This window comes from Citrus sinensis, chromosome 5 (assembly GCF_022201045.2).
Source record: "Citrus sinensis cultivar Valencia sweet orange chromosome 5, DVS_A1.0, whole genome shotgun sequence".
Classification (NCBI taxonomy): domain Eukaryota; kingdom Viridiplantae; phylum Streptophyta; class Magnoliopsida; order Sapindales; family Rutaceae; genus Citrus; species Citrus sinensis.
The window spans coordinates 26,223,115-26,235,855 of record NC_068560.1 but is presented as its reverse complement, the minus strand read 5'-3'; the positions used below and the strand labels follow the sequence as shown (position 1 = coordinate 26,235,855).

Sequence of the window (12,741 nt, the reverse complement as noted above, 5' to 3'; positions counted from 1 at the left end):
TTGGAACTTTTGTAATATTTATCCCTTTGGGAGAAAATATTTAATATCAAATTTATGGATTTGTTGATTTGATTAATAAAATTTGAGGTATTTCAATTTAAGGTTTTTGGTGTAAGAATCATGATTTATAAGTAATCTTCTTTATTACGTGCTCCGCATAGTATTTAATAATAAATTTTATTCAACATTATGTTCAACTCAATCATTTTTTTCATAATAGTTTAACAATAAGATTTATCAAATATATACGACTGCTTTTAAAACTCACAATAATTTTAAAATTAAATTTTACCAAACATTCGACTGGTTCTCTTCACAATTAATTATTTTTACCACACAACTAGCGAAATCATTTTAAAATTATAATATTACTAAACTGACCCTCATAGTTTCCTCCCACTTCGCGCTTTCTTCTAGTATCTCTCCATGATGATTTAAAGTTTCTTCAAGGGAAAGTGACTTTTTGGGATGGGCAGGAAAATTGAGGTAATGCTTTACGTTGCTATCATGGCCCATGACTGCTGAATGATTGATGTCCCCTTAAATAAAGGCTGAAAGCCCCACCTTTCTACTTTAGTAAACGTCTGTACAATAAAGACAAAAAACAGTTAGACAACGAAACAAATAAATAAAGCCACGCCAAGCTTTGATTGATTGCTAAAGAAGAGTCACATCGCAGCTTTGTTGCCAAAATCTCAAGGTTTAAATTGCTAAAGCTATGTAATGGGGTTGAATCATGAATTGCAAATTTTATGCATATATTTATTAGGGCCTCTTCGGTATTATATTATAACAACTATTTACATTTTGGTTTCTAAAATTCAAGCGTCATAAATGTCTGAGAGGCATTTCCTAAAACTTGTACTGTCTTCCAAGTGAGGAAAAAAAAAAAGGAAGTCCTATAATAGCAATAAATAAATAAGAAGAAAAGAAAACAATGTGAACAGGTTTTGGCCATTTTATCGATAAATTATAAAAATAAAGAAAATTTTGTTATGAGATACGCCTATTTATTCTTGAAAAAATAATGTGTTTTTTACACTAATAATTTTAGAAAGTAAATCATAAAAGTGATTACATAAATATCTAATGAATTGTGTCACATCTCTTAAAATATATTATAAGTTCTACGCTACAATAATCAATTCATAAAGTATTATGCACACAGTACTTTAAAATTCAAAGAGTGTTGCTATTAAAAAAAAAAATGTATTGCTAAACACATATCCGGTTTATATGTTTTATTAATTATAAATAACCATCATCATCAGCAATCAAACATTTTTTAAATTTGGTTCCCAAGATCATATACAGTTATACTAAAGTTTTATTAAAATTTGGCCCCCAAGATCATATGCATGGTTTGGACAAATGTGGAGTTCCGTAATAAAATTTATTATAACTTTGTAATTGATATTTGAATTTCTTCGAGTGTTCGTCCCTTGGTCTCTGGCACCAGAAATGCAACGAATGCAACGGCTGCGGCGCAAATGACCCAGAATATAGAAAATGTTCCTGCCATAGCAGCCAACACAGACTTGTAATTAGAGAGCAAGATAGAGTAAATTGGATTGTGAAGTGGAAAATAGCATGAGCATATATGGTGGGGGGTTTCAGGTGCCTGTTCTGCTCCATTCCATCATGAAATGGAAAGTGTATGTAACTATCCAATTGCTGCAGTTGTGGAGTAAAATCACCAGGCTTCCTGCTGAGCCTTTGATGTTTATAGGAAATATCTGAAATATTGAAGTTCAATGGAATATTTATCGACTCCTGTTGAACATTCACGAAAAGATGTAGATCTAGATCACGTAGTCATTTACCTCTGACATTATGACACTTGGTAATCCTGCCATGCCTAATGAATAAGCTATGCTGAAACCCTGATCATAGATTCAGTCATATTTTGCACCAATTAGATAGACTATACAATAAATATATATATAAAAAAAACTATTTATAGAGAATCCTCTACCGTAAGCTCACAATATATAGAGACTATTACCATTATGCCAATGTACACAAGGACTGGAGTAGCATCATTCCAAAGATGGGTGTCCTGCACATAAATATTTTAAGCAATGATCAAAATATTTCAAACAGAAGTAAGAACTAGTGAAGAAGTGTCTAAACTTTTGTAAGAGAAGAACCTGCAAGCCGAATGCCAAAGCTATAATAGTGAGACTTGAGCCCATCCCGATAGTAGAAGCCTGCAAATATATGAACATATATATACACACACAAACACATACATACTTGGCCATCCTACTGAACAATTAATTTTCGGATGAATTTAATTCTTTGACACGTGTACCAAAAGAAGCGGTCTTCTTCCAAATCTATCTGTCAGCAGGATGGACACTCCAATAGCCGGAAGCTGTAAAAGAAATTGTATGTTCTTGAGTATTTAAAATGGAAAAATCCTACGTTTGATTTATGGTCAATTACCTGAATGATAGCCATTGATATACTCCCAATGTTTGTCAAAAGATCTTTACAAACAAAAATCCACACTGTCATTTCCTTCAATATTCATTAGTTCTACGAAATAGTACAAAATGTTGTCAATTTACCAGCTGCTGCAAATATGTAGCTGGCATAATATGCAATTGCAGCTGATCCAGCTAATGGTTGCAATGCCATTAATCCAACTCCAACCTAAACCAATTAAATAATCTAATGTAAAATCATAGGACATATGATATATAATGGGCTTACAAATATAAAAAAAGTACAAGTAGCCTTACTGAGAGTGAATAAGCATATTTCTGCTGAAACAGATCAAAAATCCCAGCTTTCGAGTCCTTCTCAAATGTCTGCGTGTAATCCTGTAATATGGGATGCTCATTGGTTGTTCTGTACCAGAGATTTATAGATACTTCATGTGTTTTCTATTTATTGAGTAGTCAAATATTAGAGCTGGAATTTTACTCTGATGTCAGCAGATTCCATAGAAATATCTGCAGTCTTTCCCCTAAGGCTCTGTAGAGTAGCTTCTAGCTCTTTTTCTTTACCAATCTTCGCCTGAAAATAAATATACATACTAACTTTAATATTCTCTTAGTTTCACAATCATAGTAACAAGAGCTTAAGCAAAAAAGCTAAGCATAGTAACAAGAGGTTAAACAAAAAGCTGAGGACTCGAGTTTCTGCTTTGCAACATTAAAAGCCACCAGGAAAGCAGATTATGAACTTTTGATTTGGACTCACCAGCCATCTTGGTGACTCTGGAATGAAGAACAAACCAACGACTTGCAACAGACATGGAACAGCAGCTGAAAATTAAACGACAAAGAAACATCAGAAATCTTGAGGGGCTTCGCAATTAAGCAAATGAAATCAAAAGCAGGGCAAGCTGAAGCTACCAATTAGAGCCAGGGCTCGCCAGGAAACAATAGTACCCACCAAATACATTACTGACATACCAGACATAATCAAGAACTGCAGAGTTGATGACAATGTAAATGCTCATTAAATATAAGTTAAACAAGTAATATTAATTATTATAATTGAGATATATATACCTGATTAGTAGCTGTAAATGCTCCCCGGATGTTCTTGGGTGTTATTTCTGCGACATATACTGGTATCTGTCTTGGAACAATGATGCAAATGCTGTGAGATGCCTCACACGTGAATTAAGCAACCATGAAATTGTTCACATCACTTACCACATAAGCAATAATTGCAAGTCCAATCCCAAGAGAAAATCGTCCAAGATATAGTGACCAAACATCCTATGAACAAATACTGAAGTAAATTATAGCCTATTGACAGACCATTTGAATAGTAGATAGAGCTTGTTATGCAACTTGAACACGAAAAGGACCATTTAATTCCAAATAAAATTCTAAGTACAGTTTTCATGCAGGCAGCCACATCAAGCATGATTGTGATGATGCAGAGAAGCTAAAGGAAAAAGACCTTTGAGAATGCTATTGCCAGCCACCCAACAATACAGAATAACTCAGAGAGCCACATTGCCTGTTGCACTAGCAGTTAATTAAATACTATTGAGAAGGGTAAAAGAAATTTCATACTATTCATTGAGACATAAAACGGAAGATCGACCGACTTACACCCCTTCGACCAGTGACGTCTGCTATTTTCCCATTTACTAATGAACCTATTATTCCTCCAAATGTCAATACTGAACCAAAAACTGAGTACTGCAGAATTAGAAGAACAAGGGAAAGCCATGGTCAATTATAGGACTCAAAATGTATAAGATCATATAATAGTGATGATCAACTAAGTGAATCTGCATACACAATAATAGATGTTGTGTGTACGTGTGTGCATCAAGAGTGACATATTCTGGCCAAAGTTTATATGAATTTATTTATTTATTTTAACGTTCTGTGTTCATGAATAACTTGGGCTTCCTCAACTTACTTGTGTCACTGAGAGTCCCAGGTCTGCCCTCATTCCAGACTCAGCAGGTGATGAATATCCAACCTGAAAACAACAATCAATCAATCTATTGCGGTCAATGAAAAGCTAATATTTTGACTAGTAGCTTATGATGAAAGTGATTTCACTCAAAACTGCTTCCTGAAAGCCTCCTATCTTCAAGCATTTAGAGATAAATCTTGCAAGAAAAATGTATTGACTTGCTCTGACAGCAAAAAAACAGCAATGGATCTTACAGCACAGCCATAAGTAAATGAGCCGCATATGGCCACCAAGGTGCTGAAAACAACAGCAGGTGTAGTAGAAAAATCACTTTCAGACATGCCACCGCCATTACCAATTTCATTGGTGATCATAGGCGTTGGCTCAAGAAGTGGAGGATTCGGAATTAGTCCTTCCTCCAAGCTTTCTGATGTCTCCATCATTATTTTTCTTGAGCGAAAGAGGGACAATGGAAAAAAAGCAGCATTCAACAACTATGAAATAAGAAATTGGAATGACAGCCGCAGAAGAAATCTTTATACGCATTTGAATTTCTAGTATATATTATAATAGATTATTTTTTTTATGATTAGGATAGTCCACCTGTTTCATGTATTTGATGATGAAAATTTTGATTAATGCTTATCTCTATTCTCTAAAGTCACCAAGCAACAACACATATATGTTAATGTTAAACATATTGACATAAGATCCTATTCCGTTGGCTTAAAGTAACGGTTGATTGGTAATTGATAATTGAGCTGCATTTCAAAACAAGAATGAAACTTTGAAACAATCCCATTTGCTCAAGTTGGTAAGCCACCATAATACACTATTCCACTGTTTGCTGAAAGTGAAAAACATTTGACAAATACACACCATCTAACATCAAAGTACTGGACCTGTCATCTAAGCTTACCTAATACCAATCACATGATTGTAGGTAGGATAGAAAATTAAAAATTAATAAAAAAACTCAATTTTATGGTAATCTACTCATTTCTTCTTCACATTTAAGATCAAGAAACAAAAAAAGTAACTAGCATGCATGATAACGGTATGCTACTTACAGAACAGCCATGAGCAAATGAACCACATATGGCTACCAAGGTGCTAAGAACAACAACGGGTGTAGCTGAAGAATTGTCACTCCCTGGCAAGCCGCTGCGCTCACCAACTTCATTTGTAATTTTTATAGGATTTGGCTGAGCAAGTGAGGACTTTGCTATTAGTCCCTCCTCCAAGCTTTCTGGATTCTCCATGTCCTAATTCTTTCACAGGAGCAAGTGAAAGAAAGAACACTGCATTATTGGAATTATAAAAAAACAGTTGAAATGATGCGACTGCATAGAGCCCACCTGACAATTTGTTTTTTCAATATTATGATAATAGAAAAAAACTTTAATTTTAATTTTACTAGGAACAATAAGCTACTTGACTTTAGGCCCAATAATTAAGGTTATTGTCCTCACAATTTAAACCCCTCAAAAAAAATATGGAGAGATAATTTTTTTTTAATTATATTGTATAATTGAGTATATGGAAGGAAAATTTCCTCTTTATAAAATACTATTTTCAGTAATTATCTGAGTCTCACAAAATATGAATTGTGTTCTAACTAATAACCTCAAGTAATTAAAAAAAAAAAATAGTGGGGGGACAATCGAAGAGCAGAAATATTGGCTTCCAGCTGAACCATGTTAACTTACAAGAATTAATTATCCGAAATAGTTGGTATATATATATATTGTCTCTAAGAACGCGGTCGAGTAATTTAAAAAAATAAACTCAAGGTTTATCTATTCTCTTATCTTTTAAAAAAAAAATGATAAAAAGAAGAAATACTAATTAGTGAGAGTTACATGCAGACATGTTAATAAACACCATCCTAAAGCCAAACACTCATCATGTGGGTAATATGTATGGCTTCCCGTCCCACTCTTATCTTATGCAGATTGGACATATATCTTTAATCATTAGGCTTTTGATTGCAACGTATCAGTATTTGAAATAAATAAATAAATAAACAATCAATGCGGCATCACTTTCCATGCAAGCTGTGCATGTGAAGAGAAAAAGTTTCAACAACAATCATTTTTCTGCTAAGTAAGAAAATAAAATAAAAATCTTTGAGTTTCAATGGTATGGAAATGACGGAAAACCCAAGGAAAGGCTAACTGTAATTTCGGCTCGGTCCACTGGTTGGGCCTGGATTAACTAACTTTGGAGACTACCAGAACCCAGCAATAATAACTGGCCGGGCCCATCATTTTCCACTAACTCGTGCGGCTAGGAAAAAGCCTCTATTTTTTTTTTTTTAAATGATCACTGGACCCTACAAATTTATCTTTGGTTTCTATGACAACAAAGAAATTGTCAGCGATTAACATTAGCCCGGAGTGATGATAATGATAATGATAATGAGAATGATAATGATAATGATAATGATGATGATAATGATGATAATAATGATAATAATATTTTATTAATTAATAAGAATATAAAGTACACAAATAATATTAATCTATTATTACTAAAACTTTTTAATAGAGATTATAATCTAGTACCGTATTAAACTTAATACATTTTAATCCAGTACAGTCGAATCCTGGGCGTCGCACCAAGCACATCCTATGAGCGGAGTTTACACTTGCAGTCCAACCAAACCAGGTTATTATTACACTTGCAGTGGAGTGATGTTGATTTATCTCCCAGAAAGCTTTGTAATTGATGCTTGTATTTCTTCAAGTGTTCGTCCCTTGGTCTCCGGCACCAGGAATGTAACAAACGCAACACCTGTGGCGCATATGACCCAGAATATCGAAAATGTTCCTGCCAGAGCAGCCAACACAGGCTTGTAACTAGAGAGCAACACAGAAGAAAGAGGATTGTGAAATGGAAAATGTATAAGCATCAGGGGTATCAGGTACCTGTTTTGCTCCATTCCATCATGAAATGGAATGTGAATGTAATGGTCCAATTGATGCAGTGGTGGATGAAAATCACCAGGCTTCCTGCTAAACCTTTCATGTTTATGGGAAATATCTGAAAATGGAAGTTCAATGGCTCATGTATCGACTCTGGTTGAGATATTCATGAAAAGATGTAGAGCTAGATCACGTAGTCATATACCTCAGCCATTACGACACTCGGTAATCCTGACAAGCCTATTGAGTAACCTACACTAAACCCCTGATTGCAGATTCAGTGTCAATTAGTCACTTTTTGCTCCATATTGATAGACAAAACAATAAAAAAGAATCTTTACAGCAAACCCTCTAATGTAAGTAAGCTCTCATAACATATAGAGACAAGTTTTCCTTTTCTACATCGATTATATTACCATTATGCCAACGTACACCAGCACTGAAGTAACCTCATTCCAACGATGTGTGCCCTGCACATAAAAATTTTAAGCAATAATCATAAATATGTCCAAAGAGAATTGCAAATTAGAACTGCAGAAGTGTAAAAATTTTGTTTCAGAAGAACCTGCAAGCCGAATGCCGTAGCTATAATAGCAAGACTTAAGCACATCACAATTGTAGAAGCCTGCAAATAGATGAATTTGTATAAATATTACTTCACCATAAATTAGCCATATAAATTAGCCAACCTTCTGAATTAATAATTTTGGGATGAATATGTTTCTTTGAAATGTTTACCAAAAGAAGTGGTCTTCTTCCAAATCTATCGGTCAGGAGCACCGATGCACCAATAACCGGAAGCTGTAAAAGAAATTGTATGTTCCTGAGTATTTCAAATGGAAAAATCCCATGTTTGATTGATGGTCAATTACCTGAATGATAGCCAAGGATATACTCCCAATTTTTGTCGAAAAATCTATTACAAACACAAGATTCATACTGTTATTTCCTTCAAAATCCATGAGTTCTATGAAGTAGTACAAAATGTTGTTGTTTACCTGCTTCTGAAAATATGTAGCTGGCATAGTATTGAATTGCAGTTGCTCCTAACAATGGTTGCATTGCTGATAATCCAACTCCAACCTAAACCAATTAAACAATCTAATCTAAAAATCATAGAACTGGCAATTAACGAAATCACAAAAGTATAAATATGAGTATTAAAGACTCACTACGAGTGGATAAGCGTATTTTCGCTGAAAGAGGTAAAAAATTCCAACTTTTGAGTCCATCTCAAAGGTCTGCGTATATTCCTGTAAGATAATAATGGAATGCTCATTCCTTGTATTGTGCCATTGGTATATAGTTATTTTCATGTATTTTCTTTTTATTGGATATTCAAACATTAGAGTTAAAAGTTTTACTCTGATGTGAGCAGATTCCATTGAAATATCCGCATTCTTTCCCCTAAGGCGCTGTAGAGTAGTTTCTAGCTCTTTTTCTCTACCAACCTTTGCCTGCAAAGAGAAATACACATTAATTTTAATATGCTCTTAGTTCACAAGCATAGTAACAAGAGCTTAAACAAAAAGCTAGGGACTCCAGTTTCTGCTTTTTGCAAAATTAAATTCCACCAGGAAAAAAGTTTATGGACTTGGACTAACCAGCCATCTTGGAGACTCTGGAATGAAGAACAAACCAATAATTTGCAACAGACATGGAACAGCAGCTGAAAATCAAATAAAAAAGAAACATCAGGATCTTAAAGGGTTAGCAATTAAGCAAATGAAATCAATAGCAGGGGAAGCAGAAGCTACCAATTAGAGCCAAGGCTCGCCAGGAAACAACAGTACCCACTAAGTACATTACTGAAAGACCAGAAGTAAGCAAGAACTGCAGAGTTGATGACAAAGTAAATACTCATTAATAATAAGTTAAACAAGCAATGTAATTAAGTTACATAGATATACCTGAAAAGCTGCTGTAAATGCTCCCCGGATGTTCTTCGGTGTTATTTCTGCGATATATACAGGTATCTGTCTTGCAACAATTATGCAAATGCTGTCAGATGCCTCACACATGAATTCAGCAACCACGAAATTGTTCACATCACTTACCACATAAGCCATAAGTACAAGTCCAATCCCAAGTGAAAATCGTCCAAGATAAAGTGACCAAGCATGCTGTCAACAAGTACTGAAGTAAGTTACAGCCTATCGACATACCATTTTACAAGTAGATATAGCTAGATATGCATCTTGAACCCAAAAGGAACAATTTAATTCCAAATAAAATTCTAAGTACAGTTTTCATGTAGGCAGCCAACCAAACATGACTGTAACGACACTGAGAAGCTAAAGGAAAAAAACCTTGGAGAATGCTACTGCCAGCCACCCAACAATACAGAATAACTCCGATAGCCACATAGCCTGTTGCACTTGCAGTTAATTGAAACACTATGAATAAAGGTAGAAGAAAAATCATACTATTCAAAATTTTGAAAATTCATACTATCCAGTGAGACATTATGCAGAAGATTGAATGACTTACACGTCTTCGACCAACGAGGTCTGCTATTTTCCCATTTACTAATGACCCTATTATTCCTCCGACTGTCAATACGGAGCCAAATACTGAATACTGCAGAATGAGAAGAATAACGGAAAGATATGGTCAATTATAGGAATCAAAATATATAAGATCATAGAATAGAAATGATCAATTAAGTTAGCCTGCATAAACATTGATAGATGTTGTGTGTGCGTGTGTGCATGTGCCTGTGTGTATCAAGAGTGACAAATTCTTGCCAAAGTTTATATGATTTTCTTTATTTATTTCTAGATTCTGCATTCATGGACAACTTGGGCTTGGTCAACTTACTTGTGTCACAGAGAGTCGCAGGTCTGCCCTCATTCCAGACTCAGCAGGTGATGAATATCCAATCTGAAAACAATAATCAATCGATCGATCAATCAACCAGCCATTACTGCAGCCAATGAAAAGCTATTTGTTTGACTAGTGGCCTATGATGAGAGTGATTTTAATCAAAACTGCTTCCTGAACGTCTATTATCTTCAAGCATATAGAGATTAGTCTTCCAAGTAAAATATATTGATTTGCTCTGATGGCAGCAAAACAACAATCAAACTTACAGCACAGCCATAAGCAAATGAACCGCACACGGCTACCAAGGTACTGAAAATAACAGCAGGTGTAGCTGAAGAATCACTTTCTTTCAGGCCACTAACATTACTAACTTCATTATTAGTAATCGCAGGCCTTCGCACAATAAATGGAAGTCCTTCGTTCAAGCTTTCTGATGTCCCCATGATTATTTTTCTTGAATGAAAGCGCGAGAGGCAAATGAAAAAAAAAAAAGAAAAAAAAAGTTTTGACAACTACTATGAAATTTTTAAAAAGAAAAAAATGGAATGACAACTGCCGAAGAACAAGAAATCTTTACGCCTATTCCGGATATTAGTATATATTATAATAGATGACTTTTATGCTTACGATAAATAACCCACTTGCCTTCAAACATGTGATGTTGAAAGTTTTGACCAACGATCGTCTCTAAAGTCACCCACTAACCTATTTAAATTAACAAAAATATAAATATAATAAACATAAGATCGTCAGAGTTGCCAGCCATGTACGCTTACTTAATTAATACCAGCCACACGATTGAGATAGAATAGAAATATTGGAAATCAATTTGAAGACTCAAATTTCATTAGAATTATTAATTTCTCCACAAAACACAAACACTTAAAAAAAAAAAAAAACACTTAAAGCCAGATTAGGATCAAGAAACAAGAACATATACGATGACAGTGGAATGATACTCACAGTGCAGCCATAAGCAAACGAACCACAGATGGCTACCAAGGTGCTCAGAACAACAACTGGCGTGGCTGAAGATTTATCACTCTCTGGGAAGCCACTGCCCTCACCAACTTCATTTGCAACTATTGCAGGATTCGGCTGAGGAGGTGGAGACTTTGGCATTAATCCTTCCTCCGAGTTTTGTTGAGGATTCTCCATGTGTCCCAGTTTTTTTCACAGGTGCAAGTGAAAGAAGAATCAAAGTCTATTTTGACAACTACATGGAGCATCTGCATGTCTAATTTGCGTTTAGCTAAAATAACAACCCCTGGGAGCCCACTTGGCGTTTAATTTGCTAATTTTATCAACTTAATACGCTAAGTTGTGAGTGCAGGCCCCACTGTTGACACTTGTCTTAGTATTTGTTGACTGGCTCACTATAAACAGTCACCAAATCCAAATGCAAATGCAATTGAATCATCCCGTATTTGAGGTAGTATTCATTTGCTATCTCCAGTTTGGTTTCTTTCAACCAACCCCTTTCATCTTCCTCTATTTACTTTATAATAATCATATATTTGTTCACTTCCTGTTAATACTGAAGTTATCAACAATACAACCAGAGAGTATGGGGTATTTTTGGGATTGTTTTATTAGATTTTCAAGAAATCACTTTTATATTAGATTTTGAAATAATTAAGTTTTAAATGATTTCATATCATGTTTAGTAAATTTAAATTATCAGACAATTACTTCTAAAATAGTTTGTTAGACATATGATTGGTAGATTAATCCTAAAATCAGGGAGTTTACTACAATAACTAAAATGTACCAATTCGATATTTATAAAAGGAAATAAAATATGTCTTTATTTGAAGATTTTAATTCATTTATTAATTACTCGCTAAAAAAATTATATCTATTTATACTTCTTTAAGTAAATAAATTTAATAAATAACCGTTTACATAAAATAATAAAAAGTTCCAATAACGTTCGGTCCTCTGAAGAATGACTTGTGCATCAGTTGCTAATGCTCTATCAATTTATAAAATTGTGGGTCTCATTATAGATTATAAGTGGATGCCATTTAAAACCAGCAAAAAATTAATATTATTAAATTATATGGTCTATTCGATCATTGACAAAGTTTTAGTGGCTGGCTAGTGAGGTAGTGGACTAGTCCAACACAAGTTTTTTTTCAAAATTTTCAATTTCTTTCTTCATGGTTTTGGCTAGAATTGAAGTTTCAAAATAAAAGCAGTGTTAAGCTATGAAATAAAAACTAACATAGTGAGTTCTCATACCTCTGTGTAATAGTAGTAATTCTTCTTTATAGTTCTATACTGAAAAAGGCAATGTAATACAAGCCATGAATGTAACAAAAAATACCATGAGTCTCCTTTGCATAATGAATTGAGACTATTTATGGCGTCTATGTGATTGTAAGTAAATAATAACTTGTTTTAAAGAGCACGTTTATTATTATTTTACTAAATGAGTAAAATAATTATTATTTTTCACGTATCATTGTTTTTTGTTTTTTATAATTTTGAAGATTATATTTTATTTTTCAAGTCAAATTTTATTTCTTTGTGACTAATGTCTCGACTGAGTAATTTTCAATTAACTTTATTTAACTAGTCAACCAAAGTC

The 12,741-nt window shown here is 34.0% G+C and overlaps 2 protein-coding genes across 7 annotated transcripts; both read right to left on the bottom strand.

The window, feature by feature from the left end:
* Window positions 1-281: 281 nt before the first annotated feature.
* On the bottom strand, window positions 282-5,780 carry LOC102623409 (sugar transporter ERD6-like 10). Of its 4 annotated transcripts, none has more exons than XM_052441944.1 (19): window positions 4,650-5,442; window positions 4,396-4,458; window positions 4,080-4,169; window positions 3,925-3,984; window positions 3,672-3,737; window positions 3,525-3,590; window positions 3,366-3,441; window positions 3,211-3,275; window positions 2,932-3,024; window positions 2,748-2,828; window positions 2,574-2,658; window positions 2,449-2,492; window positions 2,315-2,377; window positions 2,151-2,210; window positions 2,006-2,059; window positions 1,824-1,883; window positions 1,618-1,736; window positions 1,404-1,511; window positions 287-584 (listed from the first exon to the last, which is right to left on the bottom strand). In XM_052441944.1, the coding sequence occupies exons 1-19, from the start codon at window positions 4,836-4,838 to the stop codon at window positions 569-571; spliced, it is 1,458 nt and encodes a 485-aa protein (XP_052297904.1). In that variant the 5' UTR covers window positions 4,839-5,442; the 3' UTR covers window positions 287-568. The 4 variants fall into 4 exon arrangements, with proteins under 4 accessions (XP_052297906.1, XP_052297904.1, XP_052297905.1 ...); XM_052441942.1 differs by lacking the exon at window positions 4,650-5,442 and adding an exon at window positions 5,466-5,775 and having other exon boundaries at window positions 304-584; XM_052441946.1 differs by lacking the exons at window positions 3,925-3,984; window positions 4,080-4,169 and having other exon boundaries at window positions 282-584; window positions 4,650-5,445.
* A 1,075-nt stretch (window positions 5,781-6,855) lies between these two features.
* LOC102622442 (sugar transporter ERD6-like 5) lies at window positions 6,856-11,404 on the bottom strand. 3 transcript variants are annotated; one of them, XM_052441941.1, is made up of 19 exons: window positions 11,112-11,251; window positions 10,794-10,853; window positions 10,143-10,205; window positions 9,813-9,902; window positions 9,632-9,691; window positions 9,380-9,445; window positions 9,233-9,298; window positions 9,080-9,155; window positions 8,927-8,991; window positions 8,687-8,779; window positions 8,495-8,575; window positions 8,321-8,405; window positions 8,195-8,238; window positions 8,061-8,123; window positions 7,888-7,947; window positions 7,739-7,792; window positions 7,528-7,587; window positions 7,326-7,440; window positions 6,856-7,227 (listed from the first exon to the last, which is right to left on the bottom strand). In XM_052441941.1, the coding sequence occupies exons 3-19, from the start codon at window positions 10,173-10,175 to the stop codon at window positions 7,100-7,102; spliced, it is 1,239 nt and encodes a 412-aa protein (XP_052297901.1). In that variant the 5' UTR covers window positions 10,176-10,205; window positions 10,794-10,853; window positions 11,112-11,251; the 3' UTR covers window positions 6,856-7,099. The 3 variants fall into 3 exon arrangements, with proteins under 3 accessions (XP_052297901.1, XP_006471865.2, XP_006471866.2); XM_006471802.4 differs by lacking the exon at window positions 10,794-10,853 and having other exon boundaries at window positions 11,112-11,404; XM_006471803.3 differs by lacking the exons at window positions 10,794-10,853; window positions 11,112-11,251 and adding an exon at window positions 10,415-10,717.
* Window positions 11,405-12,741: the final 1,337 nt, after the last annotated feature.